This window comes from Schistocerca nitens, chromosome 5, assembly GCF_023898315.1.
Source record: "Schistocerca nitens isolate TAMUIC-IGC-003100 chromosome 5, iqSchNite1.1, whole genome shotgun sequence".
Lineage (NCBI taxonomy): Eukaryota > Metazoa > Arthropoda > Insecta > Orthoptera > Acrididae > Schistocerca > Schistocerca nitens.
Window position 1 is genome coordinate 373,443,009 of NC_064618.1, and position 19,965 is coordinate 373,462,973.

At 40.5% G+C, this 19,965-nt stretch overlaps 1 protein-coding gene across 2 annotated transcripts in view; it reads right to left on the reverse strand.

The window, feature by feature from the left end:
* LOC126260044 (uncharacterized) overlaps positions 1-19,965 on the reverse strand; it is a 350,981-nt gene that overhangs the window by 55,614 nt on the left and 275,402 nt on the right. For both annotated transcript variants that reach the window (XM_049957226.1, XM_049957227.1), the window contains exon 9: positions 17,926-17,987. In XM_049957226.1, coding sequence (XP_049813183.1) covers positions 17,926-17,987 — 62 coding nt within the window. The remainder of the gene's footprint in view (positions 1-17,925; positions 17,988-19,965) is intronic.

The following is a 19,965-nucleotide window of genomic DNA, read 5'->3' on the forward strand; positions in this document are numbered from 1 at the left end:
AGTACGAAAATGCCACAAATTAAGCAACCAAAATGGAATACAGATGTCTAAAAAAATGAGTGAGAGGAAGTATAAAAGGGCTAAGTAGGTATGGCTAGAGGACAAATGCAACATTTTATGAGCATGAATGGCTAGAGAAAAGATTGACACCTTTGGAGAAAAGAGTAGCAGTTGTACAAATATCAACAAAACAGATGGCAAACCAGTACTAAGCAAAGAAGAGAAGGCTGAAAGGCATAATGGAGATATATATAGAAGGACTATGCAAGGGAAATAAGCTTGAACATAATATTGTAGAAACATTAGAGGAAGTAAATGAAGGTGACATGGGAGAAATGATACTGTGAGGAGAATTCGACATAACACTGAAAGACCTAAATGGAAACAAGACAAGAAATGTAGGAACACAATACTGATCCTATGATTTATCTTAGAAGATAGGTTAAAGAAAGTCAAATCTAAATTTACAGCATTTGTGAATTTAGAGAGAGAGAGAGAGAGAGAGAGAGAGAGAGAGAGAGAGAGAGAGAGATCATTGACTGGAATACACTCTTTCAAATCTGAATAGGAAATTCTGAAAATAGGAAGCAAAATGATTAAAAACAAATTTTACAGAAACCCAACTGCAGTTGTCTGGGTCAAGGGACATGAAAGGGAACCAGTAGTTGAGAAGGGAGTAGACAGGATTGTAACATGTCCATGATGTTATTCAATTTGTACATTGAGTAAGCAGTAAAGGAAACCAAAGCAAAATTTACAAAAGAAACAAAAGTTCAAGATGAAGAAATAAAAAGTTTCAGGTCCACTGATGACACTTTAATGTATGAGACACCAAAGGCCTTGAAAGTGCAGTTAAATGGAATGGATAGTGTCTTGGAAATAGATTATATGAGGAACATCAATAAACATAAAACACGGGTAATGGAATGTAGTCAACATAAATCAGGGTACACTGAGGGACTTATAGGGGAAACGACTCACTAAAAGTAGGTAAGTTTTGCTATTTAGGCAGAAAAATAACTGATGAGGTCCAAAATAGAGAAGATACAAAATGCAGAATCACAACAGCAAGAAAAGTATTCCTAAAAAAGAATAATTTGTTAAAAACAGTCCTTCCTAGAAATATTTGCCTGGAGTGTAATCTGTAGTCTTGGACAGAAGTGAAAATGGACAGTACGTGGTTCAGATAAGAATAGAATAGAAGCCTCAAAATGTGCTACAGAAGGATGGTGAAGATGAATAGATCAAATCAATAATGAGAAGGTACTGAACTGATTTGAGGAAAAAAAAGAAATTTATTGCACAACTTGACTAAAAGGAAGGATTCATTGATGGGACACATCCTGATGCATCAAGGAATTGTCAGTTTGGTAATGGAAGGAAATGTGGGAGTAAAAATTGTAGGAGGAGACCTAGACATGAATATAGTAAGCAGTTTCAAATGGATGTAGGTTGCAGTAATTATTCACAGATGGGGAGACCTGCACAGGATAGCTTAGCATGGGCAACTGCATCAACCTTGTCTTTGGAGTAAAGGTCACAACAGCTGCTGGAATGAAAAGTACATCAAATCTAATTTAATCAGAAATGTTTGGTGCAAGTTTTCAAAGGGAGAATAGAAGATTATGCTCCAGAGCCCAGTCTTGGGAGTTTCAGAGGGGTGCTTGGAGCTGGTGATCAAATGTGTCCATTAATGTAGCATTTTAGTGTAAACAGAAGTAGTCAATATAAAGTGATGGTGAGTCCTTTGGGTTCAACAGGGACACAATGCTGTTGGTTTCAACAGAAAACTGACTAACACCAAGTACTGATCCTGAGACCTCATTTTTCTCTGATACAAGTTGCTTCCAGAGCACAGCTCTAATCTGCTCTTGAAACAGTTAAAGAGACAGAAAGTTCTATTCGAAAGTCCGTGAGCATGTAAAGTACTAAGAGGAATCAAACTTCCAGCAAATCAAGCACTAAAACAATTAAAAAATGGGGAAGGGAGGGAGGGAGGGAGGGGAGGGAGGAAGGTGGGGAGGGAGGGAGGGAGGGAGGGAGGGAGGGGGAGAGAGAGAGAGAGAGAGAGAGAGAGAGAGAGAGAGAGAGAGCACCCACGGAGGGGAGGAGATGGCAAGGTAGGAGTGGGGCAAGATGCCGTACTGGTGCCTGTAGGAGGGTGCAAGGATGTGATGGGGGCAGGACAATAATGGACTGGTAGTTGCAGGAACACACGGCTACGCAGGAGGAGGGAGAAGCAGAGCATGGAAAAGGATTATGCAGGTGTGCTGGGGGACAGGAGTGTATGAAAGCTGGAGTAAGAGTAGGGAGGGGAGGGGATAGGAAGGTCAGGTCTGGTACAAGTGAAGCTTGAGGCTACTACTACTACTACTCCATGAGGCTACGCTGGATGTTCCTCACATGTCCTCACAGCCACCAAATGGTGCAGACCTACTACATCTGATACAGCCTACAGAACACAGAGCCCAAATTGCCCTACCACATGGTTATGAACCTATCCTCCAAAAGCTTCAGTTCCACAGAAATATGAGTCCTTTCCAAAGACCCATCTTTTGCTACAGTCCCAAATTACATTATGGTGAACTTGTTAAAATATCTCTTCTTCTCCCAGGCCCTACAGTGGAAACATTTACTTGCCACCAATCCTACCTCTCAAATTCTACCCAAAAAAATATTAAACCCTGTTTTATTAAATTTACTCCTCCATCTAACCATGATCTACCCTCACTTGCCTCACCACCATAACCCAAATCTCTCAACATCATACCCAACCTCAGATCCGCAGAGAAATCCAAATCTACTACCTAAAATCTCATCCTGTCCTTATAACTGAGCTTGCCGACAGAGAATCCACCAATGGGGTTATAATATACATGGATTACCTGCCTGAGGTGTGCTGCCAGCTTGCGATTCATTTCTCTTTGATCAATGACATGCTTTAGTTGGCAGTGCAGCAAGAACCAGTGCAGGTAATTCTCCCACCTTTCCACACAGTTGTCGAAACCGCCGAAATGCTTCAAGGAAGAAAGCTCCTCTGCAGGTGCCTGACCTGCAACCAGGGCAGTGTGAGAGCAGAGCAAATCTGCATTTGCTCATGCTGCAGCTTTTGTTGCTGCTCCTGGAGGCACAACTGCTCCTGCCAGTATTGCAAAAATTGCACGTACACAGTGGCCATGAATCAAAATTAGAGGAAGGCGTAACACAAGTAAGAATGCCCTTTTATATCACCTCTTTTGTATCTACACAAGGTGAGGCAATGGCATCAAAGTATTCCCGTCAGCACAAATCTAACTGTACTAGCCGACAGTGGCTCGACAACAAAGCTGGAAAGCTGAACTCTTGAAAAGGAAATGACACTCAACGTGTAAGTCAATCCACACAGAAGCAGCAGGTCCAAACACTGAATAGTGATGAGCACAGAGATAAACACAAAACATGACCAGCCCAAATGACTGCACACTAGTGTGAGGAAACAAGAGTGTGGTGTGAGGCACAAGGCCAGGTCCAAGGCAGTTGAAATCAGCATAAAAACTGACAGGCCTGGTCTATCACCATTGACAAGTAAACATCTGGGTCAATTGTTCTGCCTGTACAACGCATTTCGCACGCTGTCCATGACAGCTTTCAATACTACTCTTCCAGGAGACACACGCACAAGCTTATCTGCTTCCATATTGATGTCTGCTAATGCGGATATTAAAAAGATGACAGTAATATTGTTTCCAGATGACTTTACTATGTGCATGTAGAGTAAAGAGGAAGTCCAAAATGCTTGAGAGAAAGAAGTGAAAAAATATGTAATGAACTTTCGTGCAACAAAAAGTGAAGTTCTCATGACATCCAGGAGGCCGCTAATAAGGCCAAGCAGAGTAAGGCTACGAGAACATTAGAAGAGGTAGAAAAGCTTTAGCATTTCTTCTTTTTTTGTAAGGAGGTGGGTGATGTGGAAACATCCAGTGGAGGAAAGAAAAAAAAAAAAATTATAAATGAATGTGGATAGAAAACACAAGCATTCTTGAAGTGCACCAGAAGCCTAGTCTGGAGCAAAGAAATACCCCTAATGATTATAAAGAATCCACCTTGATTGCAAATAGAAACCATATGTTGACCTAGGTTTTGGTGCGGATAACAACTCCTTCTTTGGAACACACTAAAGCTACAAACTGCCAAAAGAGGCATGGTCCAACATTAATACAGAATGCCCAAAAGGGCAAAAGACTCGCATAAAATGTAAAATAAACGGTACGTGTGTACCATGTCAATAACTGTACTTAGTTCAAACGTCAGAAGTGTGCTTCCTCACCCAAGCCAACATTCGGTGGGCCGCGGGCTCTCAGGTAAACTGAGGTGGCACCGGCAGCTAGGCTGTGAGAATGCCAGAAAGGAACGCACATGCGCAAATTGAGAAATCGTCTTCTTCCATATGATTTGGCATAAAATGTGTTACGAAAGTGATCCAATGACTAGGTTGAAGGCACAGGAAGTTAATGCGTATGTTTGTACAATGTCCTAGCTCGAGGGCAATTTTATAGAACTATACAACGTGGATAGGCTGAAACTATATATGTGGGGTCGCAAATTCCATGGATGGTCAAAACACATGCACGCAGGACAGACAAAATACCATCAGCTAGAAGCAGGCTAAAAATATGGGGGATGAATAACTCATTTTTCAATTACTTGGGGTCAGTGATAGCATTTGATGACTACGCTTGGATAAGCATGTAAAGTTATTATATTAAATTCTAAGTGCTATTGACCAGTAAAGGGTCAAATTATTTGCAATCGAGGCAGACACTTTATAATCATTAAATTATTCACAATTGCTGTCGCGCTGCAATGTTAAAAGTTCCCAACTACCCCTAAAATGCGAGAGGGTGATATACAAATGTAATGCATCCTAATATTGATTTATGCAGTGAAGATGTGGACAATGAAGTGAAGACACAAGAGTAAAGTATCAATGCATGAAAGTAAGTTACCAAGGAGCAAGACAGAGGTCACAAGAGTGAGACATTAAGAATGCAGTGGTACCCATCCACACAAAGGATACTCAAAGAAATCCATGATATGAAGTAGAGGGTAAGAGGCCACGCAGAATCTTAAGGGATGGTTGGCTGATCGGAGGATAGTAGGCACTGTGAAAGTGAGGGGACAAAACTGGAAAACTGGGCTCTGAGAAATGGTCAAAATACAATTTGAGACTGGAAACTGTTAAAGATGATTATAACGATAGTAATAAAAAAAGAGAATAGTACTAGAATCTAATCCTAACTTGAAATTTTGTTGCAGAGGCCAAATCATTTAACTAAGAAAGAAAATGCTTAGAGTGTAACAGCATTTGCGCATCTGAATTTTCCTTAACTATGTTTGTTTAATATAAGTGAAGATATCAAGAAGTTGGGAAAAAAACATGATATGCATATTGAAACTTCCTGGCAGATTAAAACTGTGTGCTGGACCAAGACTCGAACTCGGGACCTTTGCCTTTTGCGGGCAAGTGCTCTACCATCTGAGCTACCCAAGCAGCTGATAGAGCATTTGCTAGGGAAAGGCAAAGGTCCTGAGTTCGAGTCTCCGTCTGGCACACAGTTTTAACCTGCCAGGAAGTTTCAAATCAGCACACACTCCACTGCAGAGTGAAAATCCCATTATGGATGATATACATATTGTTTATTACAAGCCAACTCTTATTTGATGAAGATGGTGTGCTGCAATATGCTTTTTAACCTTTTTCAAAAGTATTTAAGAGAAAAGGCAAACCTACATTTCTAGCATTTGTAGACTTAGAGAAGGCTTTGGCAAAGTTGACTGGAATACTCTCTTTCAAATTCTGAAGGTGGTAGGGGTAAAATACAGGGAGCGAAAGGCTATTTACAATTTGTACAGAAACCAGATGGCAGTTATGAGAGTCGAGAGGCATGAAAGGGGAGCAGTGGTTGAGAAAGGAAAAAAATTGGAGTAGGAATAAAAAGCCATGGAGAAGAAATAAAAACTTTGAGGTTTGCCAGTGAGTAATTCTGTTAGAGACAGCAAAAGAAGAGCAGTTGAACAGAATGGACAGTGTCCTGAAAGGAAGATATAAGATGAACATCAACAAGAGAAAAACAAGGGTAATGGAATGTAGTCAAATTAAGTCAGGTGATGCTTAGAGATTAGATTAGGAAATGAGACACTTAAAGTAGTACATGAGTTTTGCTATTTGGGGAGCAAAATAACTGATCGCAGTCGAAGAAGAGAGGATATAAAATGTAGACTGGCTATGGAAAAGAAAGCGTTTCTGAATAAGAGACATTTGTTAACATTGAGTACAGATTTAAGGGTCAGGAAGTCTTTTCTAAAAGTATTTGTATGGAGTATAGTCATGTATGGAAGTGAAACATGGACAATAGGCAGTTTAGACAAGAAGAGAACAGAAGCTTTTGAAATGTGGTGCTACAGAAGAATGCCGAAGATTAAGGATGGGTAGATCATGGCTAACGAGGAGGTACTGAATACAATTGGGGAGAAAGGGAATTTGTGACACAACTGGACTAGAAGAAGGGATCGGTTGGTGGGACACGTTCTGAGGCATCACGGGATCAGCAATTTAGTACTGGAGGGAAGCATGGAGGGTAAAAATCGTAGAGGGTAACCAAGAGATGAATACACTAAGCAGATTCAGAAGGTTGTAGGTTGCAGTAGTTTCTCGGAGATGCAGAAGATTGCACAGGATAGAGTAACATGAAGAGCTGCGTCAAACCAGTCTCTGGACTGAAGACCACAACAACAACAACAACAACAACAACAAGGGAAATACTTAAATACATGGTTTTGTGTGTCTTGCGCCAATACAGCTTACTGTTTACAGGAGAGCCACATACAAGCTTTTCTTGAGCAGCCTTAAATAAGCCATATTGGCCCTACTATCTTTATTCCTCATTCTGAACAAAAGTGACACAATATGGGCATAATTTTCTTTTGCCAGACATGGCTAACCGTACCTAATTATGCATTCCTGGGCAAATTTCCCAAGGCAGTCTAAAATGAGCCTTCAATAATTGGCTTCTGAGAAAGCACTGCTGCATTTGGCTTGAAGAAAGAGTATTGTCTGAAGATGCACACTTAAACAAAAGTGCAGTATTGTGTGGCAGAGACAGACAGTGACTGTTAAAACTGCAGCAATACGTCACGAGGTTGTTTTGAACAAGCAATAAGAAACTGTATCATCGCCGTGTGTGTAAGTGGACAAGGAACTAGCACGACACGAACAGTGAGCCGATAACAGACGGTGGACCAAACTAGTGTCAAACTATAACTCTTTGTGTGTCAAGGGACGCCAGGAAAGCGCATTGACTACAGAGATACATTTTGTCCTAAGGTGAAAACTTGCGTGTGACTAATGACAAGTCATGACATGGTGAAAAAATGTTGTGTGCCCATAAAACGTGTTACTGTGACAATGAAACATTGTGCAAACCAGACTAGTGAAGGCCTACTGAATAATAACTGCCAATAACTGTGTGCGTTCTTTCCCACGGCAGGCAAAATGCCCATAAGGATAGTACACTGTTTGTGAACTTGTTGCATGTTTGCTGGAGCACTGCAAGAAGATGTACACGGGCGAGCTGATATACAACGCGCATCCGGCTACTTCAGCCATGCCATGGCCGCAGCAGCCCGTAGCTGACCAGACAGCCACACGCCTCTCCGCGCCGTAGCTGTCAACACCGGGGGCGGTGACCTACACGGAGCCGACGCGCCGTACCGAGCGCCGCTCAACAATCATTCTGCACCGCTCACCAACTACAGCATTATTGACATATTCCAAAATATTTACACAAACTGCATAACATGTCAATGAACTCGATTTTTGACAAACACTGAACAGTTATTATGTATACCCGTAAATTGACGAGAGAAAATGAACACTAACAAGTGTAGGAGATGGATTTGTAACACGTAGGTAGTGAGAACATTATGAAAAGTGATGTTGTACTAAATGAGTTCAAAAAACTAAATGATATATCCTAGGACAAGTGACCTTGCAGTATATCGCAAAAATGATAATTACGAGTTGTTAAACACACACAACAAACTTTCGTTGAACTGTATGTGACTGTGATATTATGTAACCGTTGATGACAAACTGCTAAATCATTTCAAAAGAATGACTGTTAAAGAGACAAGATTAATCATGAACCAACTGGGATGGCTGGGCTCCGGCACAGTTTTGCCCAGGTTTCCTGTCTGCCTTCACCCAAATGGGGGAGCCATGAACATATATAACCCTGGGACTAATGAAAAGAGCCATTCCATTAAAAAAAAAAAAAAATAATACACAAATGTAAAGAACGGTACTGGCACCATTGTGTCAAAGTATAGAAACTCTTTGCCAAATGCTGCCAGGGGGCAATGTAACGTTAACTGGCAGCACACACACTATTAATAAAATGAAATGACATTTAATTGTACTATGTACGCTATGAAGCAATTCGTATGTACTGTAATTGTTTAACAAAAAAATATTATTTAATTTTGTATAAAGGACATTCGTTATTATTGTAATATTTTCTGTAATAATATTCTCGATGTATTTATGATTGTAATATTTCTATACTCATAATGTAATTACGAAATATGTTAATATCTGCGATAAGAAAAATGTAAAATACAGCCACAGTGGGGAGTCATGTTGTAAGATTGCAAAGAGACATTAACGGTCGGCAGTGGTATAAATAGGAATACATAATGTGCATTCTTTGTCGTCTTCCTCGAGAGCTGAGAGAGAGAGGAACCTATGACGTTAACATTTTATGAATGAGTAGACTTCTTGCAGTGGCGGCACATTTAAAAAAATTGTTCCGCTAAGAAAAATTAACCAAACCCGTAAATCGGGAGCAGATAAAATTAGCAGTGAATTACGAAAATATTTTTCTTTTACAGCAATCCTGAGACTGACGGAATTTATTACTGGTTTCACATTTGTGCATTCATAGGCGGATAGTTAACGTTGAAGTTTAACAATCTGTTGGTTCTTTCAATTTCTAAAGCAAATAACTTAAACGTATAGTGAAGTGTGTTTTGTCAATGATAATTAAACGTTCAGGTCGGCTTGGCAATATTTAACCATTTTATGCTAACAGAGATAGTCTTGTGTTCCATAGCTAACGCCGGGAAAGAATTCAGTAAAAAAATAAAAACAAAAAAAAAAAATAAAATAAAATAAAATAAAACACTGCATTTAGAAAATGTGTGCCAAGGCCGAAATACGTAAAAAAAATTTAATTTATACGATTTTCAACTAAATGTTCTTAATCAGTTAGTATGAATTTATCAGCATGAGAGGGTTGAAGGTTCACGTAATTTTAAATGTGCTTAATACTGTCTAAATGAATTTTTATTACCACACGTAAATAAGGGTTTCTACAACAAAGTTCGTACTGAAAGAAAAAATAATAAAAATATATAAAGCAACATTTCCATCCCCACATTTGCAAATCCATTTTCGATTCATTTTATTTTCATTTTTTTTCCACATAATAAATAAATAAATATTTTCTTTTTTTTATTTCATTAAACCCCCAATGATTCTCTATTAATTGAAGTATCTGTTATTTAGAAATAATGCGCAATTTTGGAAACGCATCTTATCTGTCCGAGGATTTAGATGTAAACAAAAGAGCATAATATGTTCTACTGAGCTACTGATCCAAAAACACTGCCCATCTCTTAGATATCTTTCGCAGCAGTATCACGTGTCAAAGTATTCTTATTTGAAATGTGTTTGTGTATCCACTCAATTAAAAGCAGAAACAAGTGACAGTAAAGCCACATACAATGTCTCAAATTTAAGACTGCAACCATGTGGTTTCTGTGACAGGAAGTAGCAATGGCTTTACTATTCTATTTTCTGGTAGTACCAAAGGTAATCCCTTGTTCCCTACCCTACAGCCTAGGTATTCGTGGCAAACGTATCTGCTCCAGTGATGAATCCCTCAACAATTACACCAATAACCTGACCAGTGCTTTGCTCTCCCGCAACTATCCTGCAGACCTTGTCCACAAACAGATCTACCGAGCAGTACATTCCTCCCAGACCAACAACAATGTTCCTACCCCCAGACCACACGGAAGCATCCCCCTTGTCACCCAATATTATCCTGGCCTCGAATACATCAACAAATTACTCCGCCAGGGATATGACTTTCTCAAGTCAACCCCTGAAATGAGATCATCCCTTGACAAAATTCTCCCCACACCACCCAGAGTTTCCTTTCGTCGCCCCCCTAACCTCCGTAACATCCTTGTTAAACCCTACAATATTCCCAGACTACCTTCTCTACCCAGCGGTTCCTACCCCTGTAACCCACCCCGCTGCAAAACCTGCCCCATGCATCCCCCCACAACCACCTACTCCAGCCCCGCTACTGGTAAAACATACACAATTCAAGGCAGGACCACGTGTGAAACTACACATGTCATTTATCAGCTGACATGCCTGCACTGCACAGCCTTCTACATCGGTATGACAACAACTAAACTGGCTGAGCGCATGAACGGACACAGACGAACTGTCCGCCTAGGAGATGTCCAATACCCAGTAGCGGAGCATGCCCTCCAGCATAATTCTAGGGACCTAGGAACCTGCTACACCGTATGTGCCATTTGGCTTCTCCCACCCAACACCAGTCCCTCTGAACTGCGGAGATGGGAACTTGCACTCCAACACATCCTTTCATCCCGCCATCCCCCTGGACTGAACCTACGTTAAACAACCTCACTCCCATTTAATCTTCAGTCTTCTCCTCTTTCCCTTTCCTCTTTAGCCATTCACGCATCTTTTCATCCTACATTGTAGTGTTTATCTTTATACTGTATACCTCTTTACTTCTGTATGCATCCTCTTTGGTTTGAAGCTGGCACAGTACTTATAGTAGAATATCTTTGGCTTCCCTCTGACAACCATGCCTCCATCCTTGCTACCCTCCCTGTTTTCCTTTCCCTGTTGCTTCATGACCTGGGTTATGAGTAACTGAATCCACTTTCCCTTCTTCCCTTTCTTTCCCCTCTCTCCTCCCTGATGAAGGAACATTTGTTCCAAAAGCTAGGAACGTAAATTTTCGGTTCTGTTTTTTGTGTATCTATCGGCTGTACTGAGCTGAGGTAAGTACTGGCCAGCCCCTCTATCTCTTTGTTAGTATTTGTTTCACATCTTTATATGAGATTTTCCATTAATCATTTAGATCACCTATATGGTCCACATCCTTCATTGTTTTGTCCCTTTTGTTAGCTATCACTTACATCTGTCATCTAAACACTGTCTCTTCTTCAGTGTTTTATATATACATAAATAAATAGTTTCGTCTCCAACTGTGCTAGTTTCATTTTCCTCCTATTATCTTGTTCCGTTTATAGTCCACTTCTCTTTTTCTATTTATTGATTTATTTATTTAACATTCCATAGTTTTAACGTTCGTTATTCGCTGTTCTCCAGCCAACAATCACGCCAACAATCTCTTCCACACCTACCAGTATCATCCATTTCCGTCGATTTCATGTTTCTGGCGATAATTTTATGCCATTGGCTATCTTTCTCTGCCACAGGAAAATTTTTTTGGGACATTTCTGCGCCACCCGCAATCTTTTTTGCGTCACGCGCGATTGCTTTTGCGGCACGCGCGATCTCAGTTTTTGAGCAACGTGTGTTGTTTTCCCCTGATCTGGACATAGTTGCTTGGGCTGGTCATCTTTTTCCGTATTTTTCTTATTTAGTGGTCTTCCTTTGGTATTGAACATTACCAACACAATTTCTTTCTTTCTCGTCCTTCCCTCCGTGTTTTATTCCTTCTTATGAGTAGTATTTTAATTTTAGTTATTTAATTTCCCTACCCACCAGTTACCCACTATGTACCCTAATCCTATACCACATTATTTACATTCACTCCGGAAACATGCATTCACCGTAGCCAAACTGCAATCCCACATAGTTTTCCTCCGGTCCTGCTTAACCTTTGGAATTACCTCTAAAGGACTTACCTTAAAAGTTCCCATCTCTGGGTGCAATTCCTCCTTCCACCAGTCTCTCCTGAACTTCCAGAACCTTCAATCCTTAGCCCTTACCCAACTTGTCCTGAACCTCCACACTACTTCATGTAACCACCACTCCCAACAGCTCCTATCTCTCTTCAAAGTCCTCCACCTCTCAAACCCTTGCTTGGAGAACACACTCAGGAACATCATCCTAGAAGCCAGCTGCAAACTTGAGTTCCATGCCACACACCACCTGAAAAAACTATCCACAGTGCTAGTGCAACACCTAAGAAGTGGGGTCCCTCTCCCTATCCCTCACAAACACCAACCACAACAGAACCTTCAAAAAACCCCCCTCATAGCCAACAAACCTAGCCTAGCCACCCTACTCAATCTCCCCATCCCAGCACATACCCCACACAGACCAAATCTCAACTATAACCACAGTCAAATGGCACATATCACCAGTCCCAATTCAGTTCTAAACCTCTCATCCAGATCCCTCTCTCCTCCAGAGACATCTGTTCTATCAAAAGGCTTAACCTTTAGCCCCACGCCTAAATTCAACCACACTGCCCTGGTTAAAGATCTCCTCTGATTCACCCGGAACCTCAACTGGAAATATCACTTCACTACCCAAACACAGCCCCCAAATACTAGACCCAGTGTTGAACCCTGTCTAGAACAGTTCCGACCGCCTTCTCAAAGGGATCCTCCTCCCCTCCCCCAAAACCATCCCTTGCAGACATTTCAGGAATTCCTCACATCCAGTGTTGCCTCCCAGTCCTTCTTGAAGAACATCCCGACAACCCCCAACATCACCCCAGCTGAATCCCGTGCCATTAAGGAGCTGAAAACAGACCACTCTATTGTCATCCTCCCGGCAGATAAAGGCTCCACAACTGTGGTACTTGACCGTGTGGAGTATGTGGCAGAAGGACTGTGTCAACTCTCCGACACCTCAACCTACAAAGCTGTTACCCAGGATCCCATTCCCTCCATCCAGACTGAGTTGCAGAAAATCCTAAAAATCCAAGGTCCCTCACAAGGCCTCACAACGGCTTCCATAGACTTACTCACTCCACCTGAGCCCCGTACTCCTACCTTCTACCTATTACCCAAAATCCACAAAGAGAACCATCCTGGCCGTCCCATTGTGGCAGGCTTCAAAGCCCCAACAGAACGTATCTCAGCTCTGGTAGACCAACACCTCCAACCTATCACCCGCACACTCCCATCCTACATCAAAGACACAAACCACTTCCTAGAACGGCTCAAATCCATTCCCACGCCTCTCCTTCCTGAAACCTTTCTTGTCACCATAGATGCTACATCCCTTTACACAAACATCCCACATACCCATGGTCTCTCTGCCCTTGAGCACCACCTCTCCCAACGCCCACCCGAAGATCTTCCAAAAACCTCGTTCCTTATCGCACTTACCAACTTCATCCTAACCTATAATTACTTCACTTTTGAAGGCCAGACCTACAAACAAATCAGGGGAACGGCCATGGGAACCAGGATGGCTCCGTCCTATGCTAACCTCTTCATGGGCCGCATGGAGGAGGCTTTCCTGAAGACCCAACAGCTGCTTCCCCTGGCCTGGTATAGGTTTATAGATGACATCTTTGTGGTCTGGACTCATGGTGAAGAAACACTCCTTAATTTCCTCCATAACCTCAACTCCTTTTCGAATCTGAATTTCACCTGGTCCTTCTCCAAAACCCAAGCCACCTTCCTGGATGTTGACCTTCATCTTGTTGAAGCTCACATCCACACCTATGTCCATATCAAACCCACAAAGAAACAACAGTACCTTCACTTTGATAGCTGCCATCAATTCCACATCAAACGTTTCCTCCCCTACAGCCTAGATATTCGTGGCAAACGTATCTGCTCCAGTGATGAATCCCTCAACAATTACACCAATAACCTGACCAGTGCTTTGCTCTCCCGCAACTATCCTGCAGACCTTGTCCACAAACAGATCTACCGAGCAGTACATTCCTCCCCGACCAACAACAATGTTCCTACCCCCAGACCACACAGAAGCATCCCCCTTGTCACCCAATATTATCCTGGCCTCGAATACATCAACAAATTACTCCGCCAGGGATATGACTTTCTCAAGTCAACCCCTGAAATGAGATCATCCCTTGACAAAATTCTCCCCACACCACCCAGAGTTTCCTTTCGTCGCCCCCCTAACCTCCGTAACATCCTTGTTAAACCCTACAATATTCCCAGACTACCTTCTCTACCCAGCGGTTCCTACCCCTGTAACCCACCCCACTGCAAAACCTGCCCCATGCATCCCCCCACAACCACCTACTCCAGCCCCGCTACTGGTAAAACATACACAATTCAAGGCAGGGCCACGTGTGAAACTACACATGTCATTTATCAGCTGACATGCCTGCACTGCACAGCCTTCTACATCGGTATGACAACAACTAAACTGGCTGAGCGCATGAACGGACACAGACGAACTGTCCGCCTAGGAGATGTCCAATACCCAGTAGCGGAGCATGCCCTCCAGCATAATTCTAGGGACCTAGGAACCTGCCACACCGTATGTGCCATTTGGCTTCTCCCACCCAACACCAGTCCCTCTGAACTGCGGAGATGGGAACTTGCACTCCAACACATCCTTTCATCCCGCCATCCTCCTGGACTGAACCTACGTTAAACAACCTCACTCGCATTTACTCTTCAGTCTTCTCCTCTTTCCCTTTCCTCTTTAGCCATTCACGCATCTTTTCATCCTACATTGTTGTGTTTATCTTTATACTGTATACCTCTTTACTTCTGTATGCATCCTCTTTGGTTTGAAGCTGGCACAGTACTTACAGTAGAATATCTTTGGCTTCCCTCTGACAACCATGCCTCCATCCTTGCTACCCTCCCTGTTTTCCTTTCCCTGTTGCTTCATGACCTGGGTTAAGAGTAACTGAATCCACTTTCCCTTCTTCCCTTTCTTTCCCCTCTCTCCTTCCTGATGAAGGAACATTTGTTCCGAAAGCTAGGAACGTAAATTTTCGGTTCTGTTTTTTGTGTATCTATCGGCTGTACTGAGCTGAGGTAAGTACTGGCCAGCCCCTCTATCTCTTTGTTAGTATTTGTTTCACATCTTTATATGAGATTTTCCATTAATCATTGTATATTAACCAGTCAAGATAAACTATCAATGGAGTAAGCCATGCGTTGACAGTATTATGGATATGAAAAATGAGCACGAGTACATGTGACACTTCAAAGAAGGAAGAATCATGTGATAATGAATCAAAGAAGCAACAGCCACAAAGAACCTGACTGATGACATGACTACATGTGTAAATAAAAGGTTGTGGAAGGCCACCAGACAGGTTTGAGAAATTAGGATCTGTGCATACCACTGTGCTTCAAGAACTGAAAATGTGTGAAGTTTAATTGTGATGGGTGTTATGAAATTTGGCATATTGCCATAACACAGTAAAGGTGACAATTTGTCATGTGGCATGTCTTTTCCTCAGCGTTCATATTGTAAGGGATATTTACATAATTTTACCACCCTGAAATGAAAAAGATGGTCAATGCAATTGGAACCCACAAATTAACAGTTACTGAAAAAAAAAAAAAAATCTGAGCTACTTTCAGTACAATGAAAATAATGGCATCTATGTTTTGCTTGCCATTGCATAATCATCACAGTTCACATGACACTTGTACTGTCCCCTGGTTAGGATTTACTGAAATCCGACAGCATAATTTTGGATCTGTGTGATAAACTGAAAGTACTGTAGAAACAAAAGAAATCATATGAAGGAATTGATAAAAGGTGATCAGTGATGTTGATGAACAATTACACACGACTGTCTGATCTCTGATTCTGACTACCAAAGACAGTGAAAATTACTATTCTTTCCTTTTTTGTCCAATGAACAAAGCCTGACTCTAGCTTTCTTAAGATTACCAGTGACTTAGATGGCTGTGACTGTAATAGCTCTTATTACAATACAGGTCTGTTAACAATAAGTGTATGAATTATTTACTTAAGCACTCTCAGAATACAGTAGTATATTTGTTAATCATAAAAAAATTCTTTTATTTGTAATATAGTGCCCTCACCTGAGGTAGTTTTACTTAGCTTCAGTCCTCTATTGTTGGCCACCATTGCTATCGACCTAACTAATTTTGTCAATTGTGGGTCTTCAAGCCTACTTACTTTTGATAAAGTTCACCCAATCTTTTTTCAAGGTTAAAGATAAATATTTAATACGAAAATTTCTTGGTTTTGGCAAAAACAGTGGTCATACTGGACATATGCTGTCAAGTATGTTAAAAAAAATGGCTCTGAGCACTATGGGACTCAACTGCTGTGGTCATAAGTCCCCTAGAACTTAGAACTACTTAAACCTAACTAACCTAAGGACATCACACACATCCATGCCCGAGGCAGGATTCGAACCTGCGACCGTAGCAGTCGCACGGTTCCGGACTGCGCGCCTAGAACCGCGAGAAGTATGTTCAGCTTACCGTATTCACCACCCCAGTGATCATGGAATATTAATTAAATATACAGGCTGGTTGTAAAGTGAAAATTAGCAACACTGCAATACACCTTTACATGCAAACAAATCCATTTTTGAGTGAAATCCCTGAGAATATCGATTCATGCTCTACCGAAATTTATTATTCTGACATGCATAGAAGTAATGTAAGGGAACGTTTTGCACTTTTACCCACAAACAGTTAAAAATAGTGACCTAGCATCAGAGTGTTGTTGGAGTCATAACTGCTGACTATTAATGTGGTTTTCTGCAAATAATATCAGTTTTCAATGCAAGGATTAAAAATAGCAACTTTAACTTTAATTCGCATTTGAAGTATATTTAAAGATAATTGAAACCACAACACAATACAATACACAAACACGATAAAACACTATGGTAGTGCCTGCTTCTACAACCATTTTTCACAGGTGAATTTCTTTGCAAAAAGAACAAGTGGAAAAGTGAGAGTGTGTGTGTATAATTTTTTATTAGGACAATTTCCATACTCATGGAATATTACTAACTCACGAATATCAGTGACAAAGAAAACTGTGACCAGCAACATTATTTTGAATTAGTAACTTATTTGATTATTATGAAAAGAACAGATTGTTACTCACCATACAGTGGAGATGTTGAATAGCAGACCGGGGGAAAAAAAAGGACTGCTAAACATGTGAGCTTTCGGCAAAAAGGCTTTTTTCTAAAGTAGACAAAACACACACACACACACACACACACATACACACACACACACACACACACACACACACACAAACAAGAAAAATTCACACACACATGAGGACTGTCTCCGCCCAACGAGGCCAGTCTCATTGTCATTGTCATTATTTCATCCTGGATTTTCCATTATTTAATTTATTCCAATGTGGGTTTCATATTTCAGTCATGACAAAAAAATTTACTTCATGTATCAGAACACTGAGGTCTGCTTAACTGATGTATGATAAATGGAACTACTAATCAGACTGAACTAAGGAGTTATTCTACATTTCTTGCTTACCTTATATTGGTTCTGACAATTTTTTCCTCAGTAATGGAGGTCACATTGATGCAGCTATCAAGCTTCAATATCAGTGATATGTGAAGTGTGGTATCTCCAACTGGGATGATAAGTGACTGAAGCTTCAATTATTTGAGAGTAAATACTACATCAGGGGAAAAAAGGGAGACCTTGCAAACTGAATGAACCTTATTAGAAGTTATCATTTTGGTATTACTTCCATCCTCTATTAATACTGCAACATGAACATGAGTTAACATACATCTGTAGAGAATCACAAGGTGTTAGCTTCCATCATCATACTGTAACAATCATCAGCTCAAACACACGAATCTAATATTCAGAGTAACATACCTGAACACTATGTAGTTCTTGATGTAGTTCTTGAGGCGAATTCTGGCAAATATCATTTCTGTCTGAAAATAAATTAAAAAACAGACTATTAAATGGAAAATACGGCTGAAGTCATAACCACAGAGACCATCAACACAGAAATATGGAAAATGCTATCAACCTAACAATACAGTAAATTTTAAATTTATGAGACAGCACAAGTATAAACCTAAAACACAGTAACCTAGGGAAGTGGTTGAAAAATATAAATAAATGGACATGGAATAAATCTGAGTCGCGTGCTGCATTTGCATATCATGTGAGGCTTTATATAAATCTTTCTTGACTTTAGAAACTGATTTAAATTCTGCAAGTATCAGACAACTCAATAAATGTACACTCGCAAAACCTTCCACACAAACACACAAGATTGGTTGGTTGATTGATTTGGAGGAGCAGACCAAAGAGTGAAGTCATCGGTCCCATCGGATTAGGGAAGGATGGGGAAGACAGTCGGTGGTGCACTTTCGAAGGGACCATCCCATCATTTGCCTGAAGCGATTTAGAGAAATCATGGGAAACCTAAATCAGGATGACTGGATGCAGGTTTGAACTACTGCCCTGCTGAACGAGAGTCTAGTGTGCTTACCACTGTGCCACATTGCTTGGTACACATAAGACATACCTATGCCATAACATCGCAGGTTAATGTAAAGTAAATTCAAGTAAAGTATCACAATAAACACATATGTCTGTTGGACTGGGCAGAAACTGTTTGAGGCAATGGGCAATGAGCTTTGTACACATGACAGCTTCCTAATTTAAACAACTCTCTCTCTCTCTCTCTCTCTAATTTAGCAGAGGGAAGGTTTTCAATAAGTTCTTTGTGCTTTGGGAAAAACCATACTGTTTATGAAAATGAAACAGCACGAATAACTATAATTTTGCAATGATAACTTTTTTCGGTGGTACAACAATACAGTTACGTAACTTACACATTCCACTAAGCAGCCAGTCATTAACATGTACGAAACAGTTAATTCAGTTATGAACACACTTCATCATTTTAAAACAGCATGGTACAGTAAACCTTACAATTTTCGAATGTTTTTCAACATTGCAATTACCTTCAACCACATATTTCATAATTTATCAACAGAAGATTGTACAACTTCACCAGGATTTTGAGACAAGATTCCAGGACCTACATAGCATGCAAAATTAAATGATATTATTGGCATTTTGTTTTCTGTAGTACCAGATACTTTCTATCTGAAGTAGCTCATTAAGATAATTCTACTTTTAAAGGACAGGAAGAATCTTGAACATGGTACAGAGGTACTCGATGCACATCATACACATAAAAGAATTTCTCTTCTCAAAGTAAACAGAAATGCGCTAAGATCATGTCTCCTGTCTGAGTTACCTTTTTGTTGTGAATAACTTTTTCTGCCACAAAAAGAAAAAAAACAAGCCTGAAAGGTCCCAGCTTGGCAATCCAGAACTGACAGATGTTTTCTGACTTGTGACAGCAAGGTGTACAGTACACAATATTTCTTAATTCATAAATAAAAAATAAGTATATGTTACATAAATTAGTAAATATTTGCATTTGTGCCAAAATTTTTATTTTTTCTGTCCACCAGAGTCTATTATAATTACAATTCCACAGCAACATTTTGCTCATTAGCCATTATCTGGTGATGTTTAATGGACAGTCCTGAGCCATCATCAGAAGCAGAAATAACTTAACGTGTGACCCAGGGAAGTGTAATGGGACTCTTGTAATTCAGCTGCACATTTATGACCTGGCAGACAATACTAATAGTACCTTTAGACTTTTCAAATATGATCTGTAATTAAGTACTGCCTGAAAAAAGCTGGAGAATATTCAATCACATCTTGATAAGATTTAAATATTTTAGAAAATCACTAGTCAGTTTGGATTACTTTGCTTATTGGGCAAATATGCTATGCTGCATATCCAGAATAAGGGGCATTCAAACACTATCATACGCAAAAATCTAATCCCCAACAGCAATCGAGATCACCATATTTCTG